Here is a 15,875-nt window from a genome sequence, read left to right as displayed (position 1 = left end):
GTTGTTCTTCTTCTATCAACATATTGTGTAATGTGAGGTATAAAGAGGACGTCAACCAAAATGAAAAAAAAATAGGGTGAAATTGATGGGTGAGTAAAAGCATACTATGGGTCGAGTAGAGAAAAATAATTATCAAAAGAATCAGCAATCATGTTTCTTTGATATACACTGTCCATACCCGGCTACTATAATTATTTTTGAATCAAGACTATAGTCCAGTAATGAAAATTTAAATTTATAGTGTTTCCAGTTGATTAACTTTCCAACAAGGTCTTTTGAAATTTTTTTTTCGCGCTGAAAAAATTTAACAAAATTACCGGGTGTCCGTAAACAATGTAATTGTAACAACAATGTCACTAATTATGCCGGCGTATGTGGAGTTAAGTATTCTTGACAACTGCGCGGGTTTTACTGTTTTGATTATTTAATTAACGAACTGCCATCCACACTGTTGCGAACTCACCGTCTACTAATTTCCAATAACAGCGACGGAAATAATATTATTTTTCGACATTTAAAAGTTAATTCTGTGTGAAATTCATAATTGATTATTAAAATCAACAAAAAATTCTGAAATCTAAACAAACAAATCTATTTACTCATTTTTTTCTGCACCGAAATGTTTTTCAATAAATTTTTCTGTAAGCCGCAGGATTTGTTGCGACGCACAGCCAAAGTCGATTTTAAGGATTTTCGTATCATGATATTTTTTGCGGAGACTTTTGCTGAGCTAGTGACAGTTCTATCCCAGCTGTTTCTTATACAAAAACTCGGAAAACTCTCCTGGTGATTGAAATCATATAAACTAGCCCCAGATCAATAACTGATAAACATTATCAAGTTTAAATTTAGTTTACGCGAGTTTAAAGTTACTGACAATCGAAATTTCAATTCCGTGTGCTTCTTGTTGTTCTGACATTTCAGTGAAAAGTGATATTTAATAACTTTTATTTCAGAAACGTTAATTACTTGTGAGTTTAATCAAAGGTGATCAATTCCAAAAATTTGCATGTATTCGTAATTATATTTTTAATTATTTTATTTAATTGCTTCGAGTACTTCGTAGTGATTTATTTCATTGAAGAAATCCATAAAAATAAAAAAACAAAAAAAAAAAAAATATCTATTTAAATTGAATTAAAAAAAAATTCTGTTTGATGTTATGTTGATTTAATTGGGAACGCGTGAAACGTGTGAAAAAAAAAAATTTGAAAAAAAAAAAAAAAAAGAGAAAACAAAAAGCCTGTTAGACTTTTTGTCAGTTTAAACAACATGTCATGTGATGTGACATAACATGATAGTTTTTTTTTTTTTTTATAAAAATAAACCTGACTCGTTTCAAATATGGACTCATCCTTAAACGCAAATCCTGAAGAAATGAATTATGTAAATTTATATACAATTACGGAATTTATGTTATTTACATTTAACTTTGCATGAATATTATACATTATACTAAAAAAATTCAATCTTTTTAAAAGAAAATACAAGAAGGAGAGATTTACTGTAATTTCTCCATTTTTATGTTATGCCAGAAAAAAGTAGAGTAAGGTTCATGTATTCCAGGAGTTTTTCCGATGCAAATGTAAAGCAACCACCTGTCGCCGTTGGTGAGTTCAGAAATTTCGATCGAATATTTATCAGATTTTCCGCATTAATTTTCGGCGATAAATTCATATATTTATTGGAAAAATAGTGAAATAATCATATTTATTGAATAAATTGACGGGTTGATTTGTTTCCGGTGATTGATGACCATTTGACATGGAGTTATATTACTCTGAATAGAATAAAATAACGTTTTCGTAAATTATTTATAAAATTTTCCCCTAAATATTTTCTACAACTTGTCAACTTGTCGGAGAATCATTAAGCGATTTATCAAACCGATGGATTATTGTTTACAATTATTTCCAGGCTGTCAAAGTGAGGGCTCTCGAGAGATGTCACCTCGAAAAAAACACCATTTTCAATGAAAATAAATAACTTGACCAATAAATTGAGGCGTAAGAAATTAATTGACTGATAGTGTGGTTCTAAATGATGTTTCAATAGAAGGTAAAAGTATATAAATAATTTATTAAGAAGAAAGCTTGTCGTTTACTCACGTCAAGTTCATTGAGGAATCGCTCTTTGTCCGCCGGAAGGGCTGAAGTCCATCCAACAAAGACAACCAATGCGATTGCAACGAAAAATATTATTCTGGACATCATCATTTATTTTCTGAAATTTAAAAAAAATTTTAAAACCAATTAATTATTTATTTATTTTGAAAATTTTCCAAGTAGAAAATCGATTGAGGCCACAGTCAGTTTTTAATAAATAAATATCAGTCTTGTAGCGAAGGAGTTGAGATGATCGGAAGACGTTTATCTTTAATACAAAATCGGGAAGTCAATTTTAATATGATGGAAATTTTCCGATTGGCATAATATCCGCATCTTATTTGATAAACACATAAGCTTCCGGGGAAAGCCTCCGTCCAATATGTGACAGCGGAAATTATTAATAAAATATATACTGAAAAGTAAATTTATGGAATAAATAAATGCCGCGATTGTAACAGTGAATTTAATTAAATCGTGTGTTGGAAGTTAAGTTTAATGAAAATTCATTAGTGTAAAACGTTTTGTGTATAAATGAATTGAATTTAAAGCGAGTAAACAGTACACAAAGATGAGAATCCATTCGTACAATGAACAGTGTTATGTAGGTATTGTCTGACATTGTAAGTCGAATCTCGTTACGCTCCTTTAATAGGTCCGTATAACGTTAATAGTGCGTGTACACAAGACACTAAGTTGGAATCTCTAATACCTTGGTGTGCTTTAGCATTTTATGTCTTGGCCTGACACACATGTCTCTTATTAACTGGGAAAGAGATTTAGAGATATTAAATTTTAATAAATGGACAATTAAAAGAATATTTATAACCAACTTCTGGGAATAAATCAAAATGTGTGCGAAAATTTTTGTCCACCTCATTTTTTCATTATTTACAAATGATTTCAAATTTCCGGGACTTGTTTTTTTTTTAAATCGTTTTTTTTTTGCTCTTACATACTTAAATTTTTTTAATCCCATTTTGTTTGAAAATGAGAGGAAAAAATATGTGTCGAAGAGCAATTGAAAATTAATCATATTTTCTATCAGTATAATCGAAAAATAACATATTTAGTGAATCGTGAAAAATATTATTTTTTTTTGTCCCATGTTTTTCGACTTTTCCCATGGGTAATATAATTTTAGTCAACAGTATAAATATTTTTTTTTTTTCATAAGTACTGTTGTTTTTTATAATACAACGTATAACATACGTCTAATGCAAGAAATTAATCCGGATTATCAGTCATCAATAATACGTAATATCTATATTGCGAATAATCCTTCAAGTTGTATAATATATATTTTTTAGCATGTCATGTTCAAATAAATGTCAAAAAAAAATGCACAGTAATTAAAAGTGAAGTTTTGTGAAATGAAAAATTTAATAAAAGCTGAACATGAAATTTTTTATGCCAAAATTACAAAAAAAAATTTAGCAATAATTTTCTAATTTCGTAAGAAGTAAAAAAAAGTTATCAGATGAAATATAATTAAACGGAGTTGTACATAAATTAAGAAAGCAAGAGATTTAATTGACAAAATACACGACACTGATATAAAACCACTGAATTATTGAATTTGAGTTATACAATTGTGAAAAGTTTGACAGCCTGTCAAAAGTTAATAAATAAATTTTATTTAATCAAAGTCAACTTATTAAGAATAAAACTTTTAATTGCCAAAAAAATGAAATATATGTTAGAAAAATGAATATGAAAGTAAAATTTTCTTACCAAATTTAATTTATCTGGAAACTATTTTCTGTCAGTGACTGTCTTGACCAGACGGTTAGCAGAAGTTGTTAATAAATAAATATATATTTAGTATCAAGTAAAGGAAATAAGCTAGCGTGTGATTATTGCCGTGGTAGAGTTGAGGGTGATGTGACTGAGCTTGCAAGCACGCGATCACTTTATATCCGAGCGAGAAGCTACTGGCGCGTCCCGCGGGAGATCCAAGCTCGGGGGTTGGTGGTAACCGTGTAGTGACGGTGATGCCAGAGCCACGGCATTGGTTTGCTGGTGGTGGGACAAACCAAATCTCATCAGTAGCACCTACTGCTTCATCCCTTACTTCTATCTACCACACGCTAACAAACTTGTCCGCAACAGCAACAGGCATAAGTATTTTTCTTATTTTTTTAATAACTTTTTTTCAAATAATTTAGTTTTTTAAATATTGTACACTAATATACCTGTCATACTTTACGCAATCGATGCTTGTAATTTATCAGCGATATGTAATCAAACCAAAAATTTCTCTAATACTAATTATTGCCGTGTCCATCTCCAAATAAGTTACGCAATAATAAACTTTTGATAGATTTACTCACGTAACTCTCATTTTAAATTCCACTTACTAACTTTCTTTTTACCGTTTAAGTCTAATTAAGCAACCTCATCGTCATTCATATCTAAAAAATTAATGGTAATTTAATCCCAAGGACGTAAAATTACTTGAGCCTAAATTATAATTTACATTAAAGGGTAAAACTTTTAAATTATAAAAGTTATAAATTTTATAAAATAAATTTTCTTTTTTTTTCTATCAGTTTCAATTGCCGAATTTGACTGTCGATATTTACGGTGTAGTTGTTTTATATTTTATCCAAAAAGGTACAAAACAATTTGAGTTTAAATGCCCCCAGGGAATTTAAATCCTCTATTGACCTCAATACGCACGCAATGTCTAAAAGAAAATTATTTTCCTTTTTCTTGATCAAACACATTTGTAATATTTATTCACCACTTTGTTGCAGAACAATAAATATGACAAATAAATATAGAATTGAATAATTAAATACTGTAGCCAATTCTTGGGCATGCGGCGTAAGCATACAATTTAATTCCCGTTAATTTAATCTCCCATAAAAAATATCTTTTCCGGCCATACATACTCGGGATTTTTAATTCGAAAAAGTATGAGCTCGAGAGACTTTATTACCTTATTATACGGTTATTAAATTACCAAGTAATTTTGAATACATATATTTGTCTCCATAAAATAAATGTTCACAACCACGATTCCATTAACCCCGGATATGATGAATATAAGTAAATTATAAATAACTTTTCTATTTGTGAGTAACCTAAATTTTATCAAATCAAATCCACGTTTCACATAAAGTTCAATCCAATTATCGGAGCTGTCTAATCGTCGATTAAATTTTATTGATAATAATGAGTGATGTTGGCTTAATTAGCAATAAAAGTGTGCATTGGACTTGTCTTCAAAAAGTATTTATTAAACTAATATGAGTATACGTTTTGTCGTTTACGTCAAACAGCCTGATGAATTTAAAGTTTCATGGCATATTTATTTACAACAATATATTCCGCAGAACGTATTCGTTTCCGCTGAATGGTTGAATATAATATATTCACAATCCGATGAAATATCTCTATTGTGTTATGAGCATTGTGTAAGATCGCTCCCTGTGTACTAAGTATTCAATCGAAAAACAAAGAGAAAGATCTTACCGATACCTTTCGTTATGTAAGAACACGGCTTTCAAGTCTATGCACACAAAGGCTAAAAACATAGAAAATACATTGCACTATTTTTTCTTTCCTATTTCTATCCCCCATCGCTATCATCATCATCATCGTCGTCGTCATTATTGTCAACTGGCATTTAATAATTTGAAGGTCAGCTGATATTTCTGCCGGGCAAACACGCGAACTTGAATTCTAATAATTACTCATAATTACACAATAAATTAATTAGTAAGCTGGATTTTCCATTGGTGACGAGTATCAATTAAGAATCGGATTTCATCAAGTCTATACTGAAACCAACTCGGTTAGAAAAAGATCAAATTTCGCGGCTGCAGACGTTTTAATCCGCTAATATTATTTACTTATATAAAGACAAACTACATAAATCATAAAATACAAATATTATTTTATTTATATTTTTACGCGTGATTAGTTTTTTATTTTTTTTTTCTGTCAGAATGAATTTATTTTTATACGCAGTCGGTATTTAATCACAAGGGGTAAACGTTATATCAAATATCAGATTTTACCGGTAAACGTCAGTCGATGGAAAAATTATATAAATATCAATATGTGCTTGCGGATATTGTAGAGAGCTTTTTTTCACATTTCTTCTGACGGTTCACTTGAATTTTTTTTTTTTTGACTGCTAACTGTGATAGATAAATTTTTTACAGCCAATTAAATTGAACTGAATGATACTTTTGCAATTGAATATCAACTTATTAAATCAGTTGTTAAAAAATTATAATTAGACGTATTAGCAAATCGGGGTTAAGTGGAAATTAAACGTTGATGGAAGCAATCATGTGATAATAAATACTGTCTGATGAGTTTGAAGAATTCAAAAAGCCGAAAATGAGCATTAATAATTAAGATCAGAGGCTGGGAGGGAGGGAGAGAATATAGACAGCAGGTGGTTGAGTGCTACGTGAAAAACCATTAGAGCTTACAAAGTTTATCAAGTCACTGAGAGCAAAGCTACTGCTCCAGACTACTCAGCCTCGTTACTTCTGATTGACTTCCAATGTACCCTAGCCTCTATACCGGGAAAAATATTTTTTTTTCAACTCTTTGTACGCCGGTACACAGTGTGACACTGCCAGGTCTCCACTTAAATTTTATTTTATACACCTATGTGTTTATTTCGCTAAACGCCAGGACTTATTTAGGTCTCTAGCCAGTAAATATAAGTATAAATAAAAATAGACATTTCATAGCCAATAAAAATAATAATAATGCATCCAATGATTTTTTTTTTCGATACCAATCGACTCAGAATCAACAAATCATAAAAATCCATTCGATATTATCCCAGCAGAAAAATTTTTCATTCCAAGATATTGTCGAGTTATTAATAAATAGTATATAACATTACGAAGAAAAATTATTTTTTTATACACGAGCACTCATGAGCTTTCAGTCGTTTTCTTATTCATTAAAAAAAAAAATTGCGACATTTTTTTTTTTTTTTTAATTTACTTTTTCGAAACATACGTCATTAATAAGTATTCTTGTGTATATATATATACAATATATATTGTGTGACGAAGACAATTATGCCGGTGACTTGTGACGAGAATGTTCATTTCAATTACAGACTTGTGTTTCTGAAATGAAAAAAAAAAAAATTCCTGCTGTTTATTTTCCATTTTTTTTTTCTCAAATAAAAAAACTGAAAACTCGAAGAAACTCGTTTTTCTTAAAGAAAAACCTAATATTGGTGATAGTTATATATTAGTCGCTAATCAATGTCGAAAACGTGCTGCTTCAACTTTAACATAAAAAATTTCTTTAATTAAATCGGACATCAGCAAATCTTTAATATCGGCATTTGCGTCACCCTCCGTCTTAGTTATTTTTTTTGTAACGAGCGTAACTTTTTATGGATTCCTTCTCTCTTTGCTGATAGATGTTAATCATTAAATTCGCTTCAAGACTTTTACCCGCCAGTTTTGATTCTGCATAATTAATAATTATTAATAGATACAAGAAAATTTTTTTGAATTTAATTTAACGCGGCAATCAAAAGCCGATCAAGAGTATTTGAATAAATATCTACTTTACATAAATAAAAAAATTTCAAAAGATAAGCTCATTTATTTTTTAATAATTTATTATTTTCACCCACGCGTAAAAAAATCAAATTTTCTCCGTTTATTTTCAAAAATTAAAAAATTAATTTTTGAATCCAGAAATTTTCAATGGGAATTTAAAGAGTTTTGAAAAATTATTAAATTTAAAAAATTCAATTAAATTTGTTTGAACATTATGTTGATTTTAATAACGATATCAATGCATGTGCAATCATGCGGACAGTTTTATTCATAAATAATAAATAATATTGAGAAAATAAATAAATATACTTTTATATGAAGTAATGAAAAATATAGCGCTTGCGCGAGCTTTCGCAGAGGGTGTATACCCAAGTATATAACTTGGCGGTTTTCTACCTCACGCGTCATTTCAAATCTCAACAACGCTGATAGTTGTGGTCGAGGGTACTAGCAATTAAAAAATAAATTACATGTGACGTGATAAATTTCCAGGAAAAAATATTTCACCTCTCCCTGTAGTTCAAAAGTCGCTAGTAAATTTTTGTGGAATTTCATTCAGCGATCACACAGTAAATAAAAATACAAGTTCTAATTCTGAAATCCTTAATAGTGATTGTTATCTGTTGTGTCATCTCAGAAATAAAAGTCAGTGGGCAGCACAAATATATATTTATATTTACAGTATATAATATTGTGATCAAATCGTTATTTTAGCCATGGAAATGATTAAATTCTTATCAAAAGTATTACTAATGACATCATTTATGACCACTGTAACCGTCGCTAGATATATTCCGGCGAACAATTACATACTTTTGGAAAAATTAATAAATCGTTACGATCCAAGTGTCATTAATTATGATTACATTGAAGACGATCCGGACAATCAGGTATCATTTTTTTTTTTTTAAATACTTTTGAAAAAATAATAAAATCGCTAAAATTGGATTTGAATTTTAAAAAATTAAATTATATTATTTTTTCAAAAAAGTCACGACCCTGTTGTTAAAAACTTTAAAACTCTTTTTATCGGTTTTAAATTCATTTATTACTAATTAGTGTCATACATATACATACCTATATATTTTTGACATTAAAACGATAATAGTAATAATTGGAATTTAATTAGTTATTAAGTTATTTTACAGTCTATCGCTCGCAATTATAAAATTGCAGAGCCACTTTTGTAATTTTTATGTTGTACGATTTAACGTACGCTATAATTTTATAATAAAAGTTTAATTACTTTCGGCCGATAAATATTTCAATATTAAAGGTCATTACAATCTAATAAAAGAGATCATCAATATATAGTTAATTAAAAATTCGACGGGATTATTTGCTAATTGTCAAGCGATTAATGCCGGAAAGTTTACAGCCCTCGTAAAAATAAAATCAATTAGATTGAATTGATAATATGTTATTAGTTCAATTTGAATTTATTGAGTGTTGTAAATATTTAAAATATATATATATATATATGTATTAACAATACGCAAGTTGATTTCTACTAGAGAAATCAGTGGAGCAATCGAACTCAAGTATGTTGACGTAAAATCTCATATAAGTTAAATTGATTTTATTCCCATTTGTGAAAGGTAATAAATCTTTATCCATTTTGCGAAATTGCAATTTCTATCCGACTTAGATATAATTCTAAAAAAATATTTATTATTCAAGATAAATAACTTTAAATATTATCGATTTATTCTTTAATTTGTTTAGTTTAGTTTCTTGTTCGCGGTGAATCAAACGATTGAATGGAGCCGCTAAACTAACGCTGATTGATTTTAGTTTCGCTGAATATATTCATTGAACTATTAAATGAATTTTGAATGTGCTATTAATTTGTTTAATTAATTTTGAATTTAATTTATTTTATAAATTAAATGGTTGTTTCTTTTTTAGGTGGCTGCGAGAAAAGATGCGCTTTTACTGGAGAAATTAATGCTGACGTTACAGAAAAATACGGAGGAGGATTCTCAAATGATGGATTTCCAGGGTAGAAAAAATTCATTACTTGAAGAACCACAGTTTCAGAAACTTATGATCAGAAGAAATAGATCTGAGAATCGGAAAACTGGGGTAAATTACTTATTTGAAAAAAAATATATATTAAATAATCATAAATATGAAGAAATAAGACATGAAATATTTCAAAGTGTCGCCGGACAATTTTTTCATTTTTTTTCAAACTTAAAAGTTTCGTAACTTGAAAAAAAAAATGTATTCAATTAAATTCAAAAATATGAGTAGAAAAAAATATTAGTATTGAGAATAATTGTCTATTTTGAAATAATCTACATTAAGTATTTTTGTTGAATAACTTGCCTGAGATGTTAACTGCTGTTTTAGTAAATTACACATTTAAAATTACGATCGTTATATAAAAATTATAAAACTATTAATATTTAACTACAGAAGTTAAATTTAATTATAGATTAAAATTTTGAAACTTTACCGACTAGTGACGGAATCGAACCCACGACCGCGTGAAACTTTTAAAAACTTTTTAGAGCTCAAAAATTCAGAGTCTGACAAGTTTAATTTAATCTGTCAATTAACGTCCATCTTACGGCACTAAATAAATTTATATTCCAACTACAAATAAAGAATTAATTATAAAATAAAATCTAGAAACTTGGTCACCGGTAGCGAGACATTTTGTAGTATTTCCATTTTTCCAATTGAAAAATATAAATAAAATATTTTGAAGGCTGCCAGAAATGAAACTCGATCATATTACCGGGAAACTTAAGGCAGAAATTTGAATAAAATCGAATTTATTTTTCAGATGGATCTTCAACGACGAGGGCGCATCAACGGAAGTGTATACTGGAAATGTTATTTTAATGCCGTCACATGTTTTTAAAATAAAATATTTTAAAAATTGACAAATATACGATAATCCCTTATTATATACATATATATATATAAATATGTCAGCATTCTTTTATTGTCTCTACATCTTTTGAAAAAAAAAGCCTAATGCACATCTTCGAACTCTTCATTACTATTAAAAATTTGCACTTATAGTAAATCTAAAATCCTTTTTATTAATTACTATTGTATAAATTTTACTATTGTAAACTATAATTTATTGATTTATTGTTATTTTTATTACTATTCTTATTATTATTATTATTTATAAGTTTGTACATGTACGTTAAAATTAAAATTAATATATTTTCTATCGAATTTATTTATAAAAAAAATTAATTATCATTAAAATGAAAGTAAATTAATCATGGAATTAATTTCTTTGAAATTAAAAAAAAAATACTTTATGTACAAACGTAGATAATTATTTTTGTTAGTAATTAGTTTAAAAAATAACTAAGCTTAATAAAAAATATGATATTAAAAAAAAAATAAAATAAATTAAAAGATTTTATGTTGAAATTTAAAAATTATTATATTTTAATTATTATTTACTATTAAATTAATAATAAAAGTACCTGTATCTTGCTATTACTCATAATAATAACCAGCTTAAGCATAAAAATACATTTATATTTTACTATTAAAAAATATATATTTAATTGATTTTTCTACTGATCCACCTAAATTTCTTTTAATTTTTATTTCACTTGTCTAATTATCGTCACATTTTTAATTATTCAAAAGTCAGAATTCAAATTTGCCGCCATCTCACGGCGAACGCAGAAATTCAAATAAGACAAAACGATACAGACAGGCGAGTATTAAAACTCACACGTGCTTGTAAATTTAACCTCACAATTATTTTATATAAAAAAATATTGTCTATTTATATATTTTACAAAATTTTTTGTATCATGAAAATTAATTTAAATTTTTAAAAACTTTTTTTTTTAAAACTAAAACATGTCACGTTTGATTGTAAAAAATTTACCGACAACTGTAAGTACTCAGTAGTTAATTATTTATAATTATTAATTAATTAATTTAATGAATTGCAGATAACTCAAGCTAAATTAGAAGAATTATTTGGAGTACATGGAATTATAACAGACGTACAATTAAAATATACAAAAGATGGTAAATTTCGTAAGTTTGGATTCATCGGTTTTAAAACTGAAGATGACGGACAGAAAGCATTGAATTTTATGAACAATACATATATTGGTACATCCAAAATAGATGTCCAAGTGTGCGCTGGTTTAGGTAATTTTTTGAATTATTTGATTTATGTTCGTATTGATAATTTTTTTTTTTGAATTTAAATAAATAGGAGATGATTCAAAACCAAAAGCTTGGAGTAAATATGCTCCAGATAGTTCAGTGAATTTAAAAAAAGATCAAAAAGATTCCGAACCTAAAGCCGAGAAGAAAAAGAAGAAGAAGGATAAAGAAAATGAAGAAATAAAAAAATTACTGGAAAAGGTAATTGTCTAATAAATTAATAAATATCAAAATTTTGTTATATTTATTTTTTATTGATCTTTAGCATAAAGAAGATCCACTTTTTGCTGAGTATCTAGAAACCCATGCGGTAAAAGGAGTCAAAGAATTGTGGAAAAATGACATAGACATTGAAAATGAGGAAGAAAATGGAACTCAGGCAACTGATGCCGATGCTGATGATGCGAAAGCTGAAGATTCGGAGGCGAAAGTCACTGGCAAAGTCCCGGATCTCGAGTCGATGGAGAAGAAACTGATGAAAAAAAAATTAGAGACCAAGGAAGAGGTAGCAAATGTATCGGGACACGGTCCCAAGGAATTTTATACAGTAAAAGTGCGAGGGCTAGGCCACAAGCACAAGAAAAAAGACATAAAACAGTTTTTCAATCCGTTGGTGCCGAAATCTATAAGAATACCGCGTAAAGTTCGGACCTTTGCGTACGTGGGGTTCAAAACCGAAACTCAAATGAACAAGGCCTTGAAAAAAGACGGCTGCTGTTACGGTAAGACATTTAATTTAATTTTTTTATAGATTTTATTTTTAATTATTGTTTTTCTTCTAGATGGCAAGAAGTTATTGGTGACAAAGTACGACAACAAGAACAAGAGCAAGGCAAAGGTTGAAGATGAAAACGAAAATAACAGCAAGTGGAAAAAACAGGAAGAGGCTCTGAAAAAAGAAGAGCCGATATCCGAGTCCGGTAGAATTTTCGTCAGAAATCTCGCTTACGTCACCACAGAGGACGATTTGAGAAACATCTTCGAAAAATACGGGCCTCTGACTGAAGTTAACGTTCCTATTGATAAAGACTCCAGGAAATCCAAAGGTTTTGGAATAATTACCTTCATGATGCCGGAGCATGCTATTAAAGCTTACAATGAACTGGACGGGACATCACTGAATGGCAGGATGCTGCACATTCTACCCGGGAAAGCGAGTCCATCGGAATCCGAAAAAGGTTAAAATTTATTTATATCATGACTAATATTTATTTTTTGATAAATCGCGCCTAAAGTTTTTACTTTTCGCGAAAAACTGATCACTTCTCGAGCAATCGCTCGCTCGCAAGTTTCTTTAATTCATAAATGAATTGATTAAGATAATTTTTATGAAAAGTATAATGAGGGAGAGGGCTAGGTACAAACATTACTAAGTCCTCAATCTCTGGCTCAGCGCTGGAGCATGATCTGAAAACTCTACGCGTGATTTATCAGATAAACCTGTTGTATAAAATTACAAGTTTATTATTCCCTTTATTTATGGAGATGTATTTAAATAAATTTAAATAGAGGGTTTGAGTTACAAAGAAAAAAAAGAACTGGAGAAAAAAGGAACGGCCAGCTCGAGTCATAATTGGAATACATTATTTCTCGGTCAGAATGCTGTTGCGGACGCGATAGCATCGGCATACAATACCACTAAAGAAAAAGTCCTTGAAGACGGGGGTAGAGGAACGAGTGTCGCTGTGAGACTCGCCTTGGGAGAGACGCAACTGGTGGATCAGACGAGAAAATTCTTGGAGGAAAACGGCGTAAGACTCGACGCATTTAACCAGGCGCCGGACAAACGATCCAAGACAATTATTCTCGTGAAAAATTTACCCACCGATACTACGGTACAGGACTTGAAAGATATTTTCGTAAAACACGGAGTTATTAGTAGAATTATCATGCCGCCCGCTGGAATTACCGGTAAGCCGCCAATATATTTTTTTTTATACTTAATATATATTTACTAATAACCAATGATTTTATTTATAGCACTGGTAGAGTTTGTCGAGCCATCAGAAGCTCGGGCGGCTTTCAAAAAATTGGCGTACACTAAATTTAAACACTTGCCATTATATTTGGAGTGGGCGCCAGACAACAGTTTAAATCCGGCTTCAAACCAATCAATTCAGCTCAATAAATTGTCTGCTGATAAAACAAACTCCAAGGAACCGGTCAATGAATCTAAACCTGTTGAGGATGAGCAAGAGGACGAAGAGGAGCCTGAACCTGACACTACTGTCTTTGTCAAAAATTTAAACTTTTCCACGACAGACGACCAATTGAAAAAGTACTTCAGCAAGTGCGGCGACGTCCACTACGCAACAATAACAACCAAAAAAGATCCGAAAAATCCTGGAGAGAAGCTGTCGATGGGCTACGGGTTCGTCAGGTACAAGTACAAAGCCGACGCGGATCGCGCTCTTAAAGAATTGCAGATGACTCTGCTGGACGGAAAAACACTGGAGCTGAAACGTTCCCAGAGGACATTGGGGTACAATTTATTACTATTATTAACTTTTATTGTCTGAATAATAATGACAATAGTAATGATTATTATTATTATTATTAAGTTAAAAAAAGTATTAATTAATTTTCTTGATCAATAGAACTGACGTCGCGTCAACGAGAAAAGTGTCGAAAGTGACAGAAGCGACGGGAACTAAAATTCTAATAAAGAACATTCCATTCCAAGCCAATGCCAGTGAAATAACAGAGTTATTCAAGTAAGTTTAGTTTCTATATATAATGAATATATATTTTTTAAATTTTGATTGATATTCCGTTTAAGTAATTGGTGAACATTTATTTCAGGGCATTTGGGGAATTGAAAGCTGTCCGTTTGCCCAAGAAGATGGTAGGAGATGGTAACCATCGGGGATTCGGTTTTGTCGAGTATTACACAAAAAGTGACGCCAAGGTAAACATTATTTAAAGATTTAAAGATGTTTAATGACTTACAGCAATCCTGACAATGTCATCATATTATTCATATATATTACAGATAGCTTTCAAGGCGCTCTGTCAGAGTACTCATTTGTATGGCAGAAGATTGGTGCTGGAGTGGGCCCAAACTGACGAAGATATCGACACTATTAGAAAGCGGACGGCTAAACATTTTCACCCAGGTATTTTATAGTCTCCTTTGTCGATTTGAATTCATTTTATCAGCAATTCAGCTCATCACTTACTTAATTTCTCTGATAAATTAAATTTTTCCTCGATTGTATTTTACAGAAGTGACCAGCAAGAGAAGCAAAAAAGGAACAGTGGATCCCGAGTCGCTCGGTCTCGAACCCGATCAATAAAATATTTAAAAATAAAATATAAATATGTAAATATAAAAAAAAAAATTACGGAACAATAAATTATTTTTTTTTTTGTTTTTAATCTCTGTATTAAATCTGTTATATTTTCGTTATAAAAAAGAGCGTAAAACTTTTAGATCAAGGGGCGGATTCCATCAGCAAAAGCAAATGAAGTTTTTTTAACTTCTCATCACGTCTGAAAAACTTTTCCTTTGGTTCTCTTGCCATTTGTCGTCTATCTCTCTCATAAATGTCTCCTCGAACAAGACCTCGAGGCTAACCAGCTACAGCTTGCTCATGATAATGCCATGTATCTGGGGTTACATTTTTATTTTATGTTTATTAACTTTCCGAAAGTGTAAATCACCTACAACACTATTGCAGTACATTTTATTATAAATTACCAATGACATCAGTTATTAATTATTTTAATTCTCAATTAATATAAAAATAACAGGAGGTCACGCGTGCACAAGCCGTCTGATAAATATGACATCGGTATAAATACACATATATATATTTATTTATATTTATATGTATATTATATGCATAAGTAGTTTCTAAATAACATCAGTACGAGAAGAAATGTTTTCCTTTCACTCCCCCGCCACTTGAGACACGATGCAATGGAACGTCGCGGACTCGCGCCCGCGATAGTATAGATGAGACTACTCGGCTATTCTATTATATAGATATATATCTTAGAACACGTTGGTATTTTATGTATATATATATATATATATATATATATATAT

At 29.9% G+C, this 15,875-nt stretch overlaps 2 protein-coding genes across 2 annotated transcripts; both read left to right on the top strand.

Moving 5' to 3' along the window:
• The first annotated feature begins 8,091 nt into the window (after positions 1–8,091).
• LOC103569785 (uncharacterized) lies at positions 8,092–10,655 on the top strand. The gene is made up of 4 exons (XM_008547273.1): positions 8,092–8,305; positions 8,375–8,550; positions 9,569–9,745; positions 10,455–10,655. Exons 2-4 carry the CDS (start codon positions 8,377–8,379, stop codon positions 10,530–10,532), a joined length of 429 nt encoding a protein of 142 aa, XP_008545495.1. The 5' UTR covers positions 8,092–8,305; positions 8,375–8,376; the 3' UTR covers positions 10,533–10,655.
• Positions 10,656–11,369: 714 nt separating this feature from the next.
• Positions 11,370–15,184, top strand: LOC103569784 (probable RNA-binding protein 19). Its single transcript, XM_008547272.2, has 11 exons — positions 11,370–11,542; positions 11,602–11,806; positions 11,874–12,025; positions 12,090–12,546; positions 12,607–13,002; positions 13,334–13,735; positions 13,805–14,306; positions 14,422–14,538; positions 14,627–14,732; positions 14,817–14,940; positions 15,050–15,184. The coding sequence occupies exons 1-11, from the start codon at positions 11,507–11,509 to the stop codon at positions 15,118–15,120; spliced, it is 2,568 nt and encodes an 855-aa protein (XP_008545494.1). The 5' UTR covers positions 11,370–11,506; the 3' UTR covers positions 15,121–15,184.
• Positions 15,185–15,875: the final 691 nt, after the last annotated feature.

The sequence above is a fragment of the Microplitis demolitor genome, chromosome 3, assembly GCF_026212275.2.
Source record: "Microplitis demolitor isolate Queensland-Clemson2020A chromosome 3, iyMicDemo2.1a, whole genome shotgun sequence".
Lineage (NCBI taxonomy): Eukaryota > Metazoa > Arthropoda > Insecta > Hymenoptera > Braconidae > Microplitis > Microplitis demolitor.
Note: the sequence above shows the minus strand (reverse complement) of the source record. Positions and strands in the feature narration are given on the sequence as shown.

What these genes read in the sequence shown, in the direction of transcription:
- LOC103569785 (XM_008547273.1), top strand. Translation starts at nt 8,377, where the DNA reads ATGGAAATGATTAAATTCTTATCAAAAGTATTACTAATGACATCATTT. An exon ending in AAGACGATCCGGACAATCAG is followed by an intron (nt 8,551 to 9,568) that starts GTATCATTTTTT and finishes TTTCTTTTTTAG; the next exon opens with GTGGCTGCGAGAAAAGATGC. An exon ending in CTGAGAATCGGAAAACTGGG is followed by an intron (nt 9,746 to 10,454) that starts GTAAATTACTTA and finishes TTTATTTTTCAG; the next exon opens with ATGGATCTTCAACGACGAGG.
- LOC103569784 (XM_008547272.2), top strand. Translation starts at nt 11,507, where the DNA reads ATGTCACGTTTGATTGTAAAAAATTTACCGACAACT. An exon ending in CCAAGTGTGCGCTGGTTTAG is followed by an intron (nt 11,807 to 11,873) that starts GTAATTTTTTGA and finishes TTAAATAAATAG; the next exon opens with GAGATGATTCAAAACCAAAA. An exon ending in TCCATCGGAATCCGAAAAAG is followed by an intron (nt 13,003 to 13,333) that starts GTTAAAATTTAT and finishes AAATTTAAATAG; the next exon opens with AGGGTTTGAGTTACAAAGAA.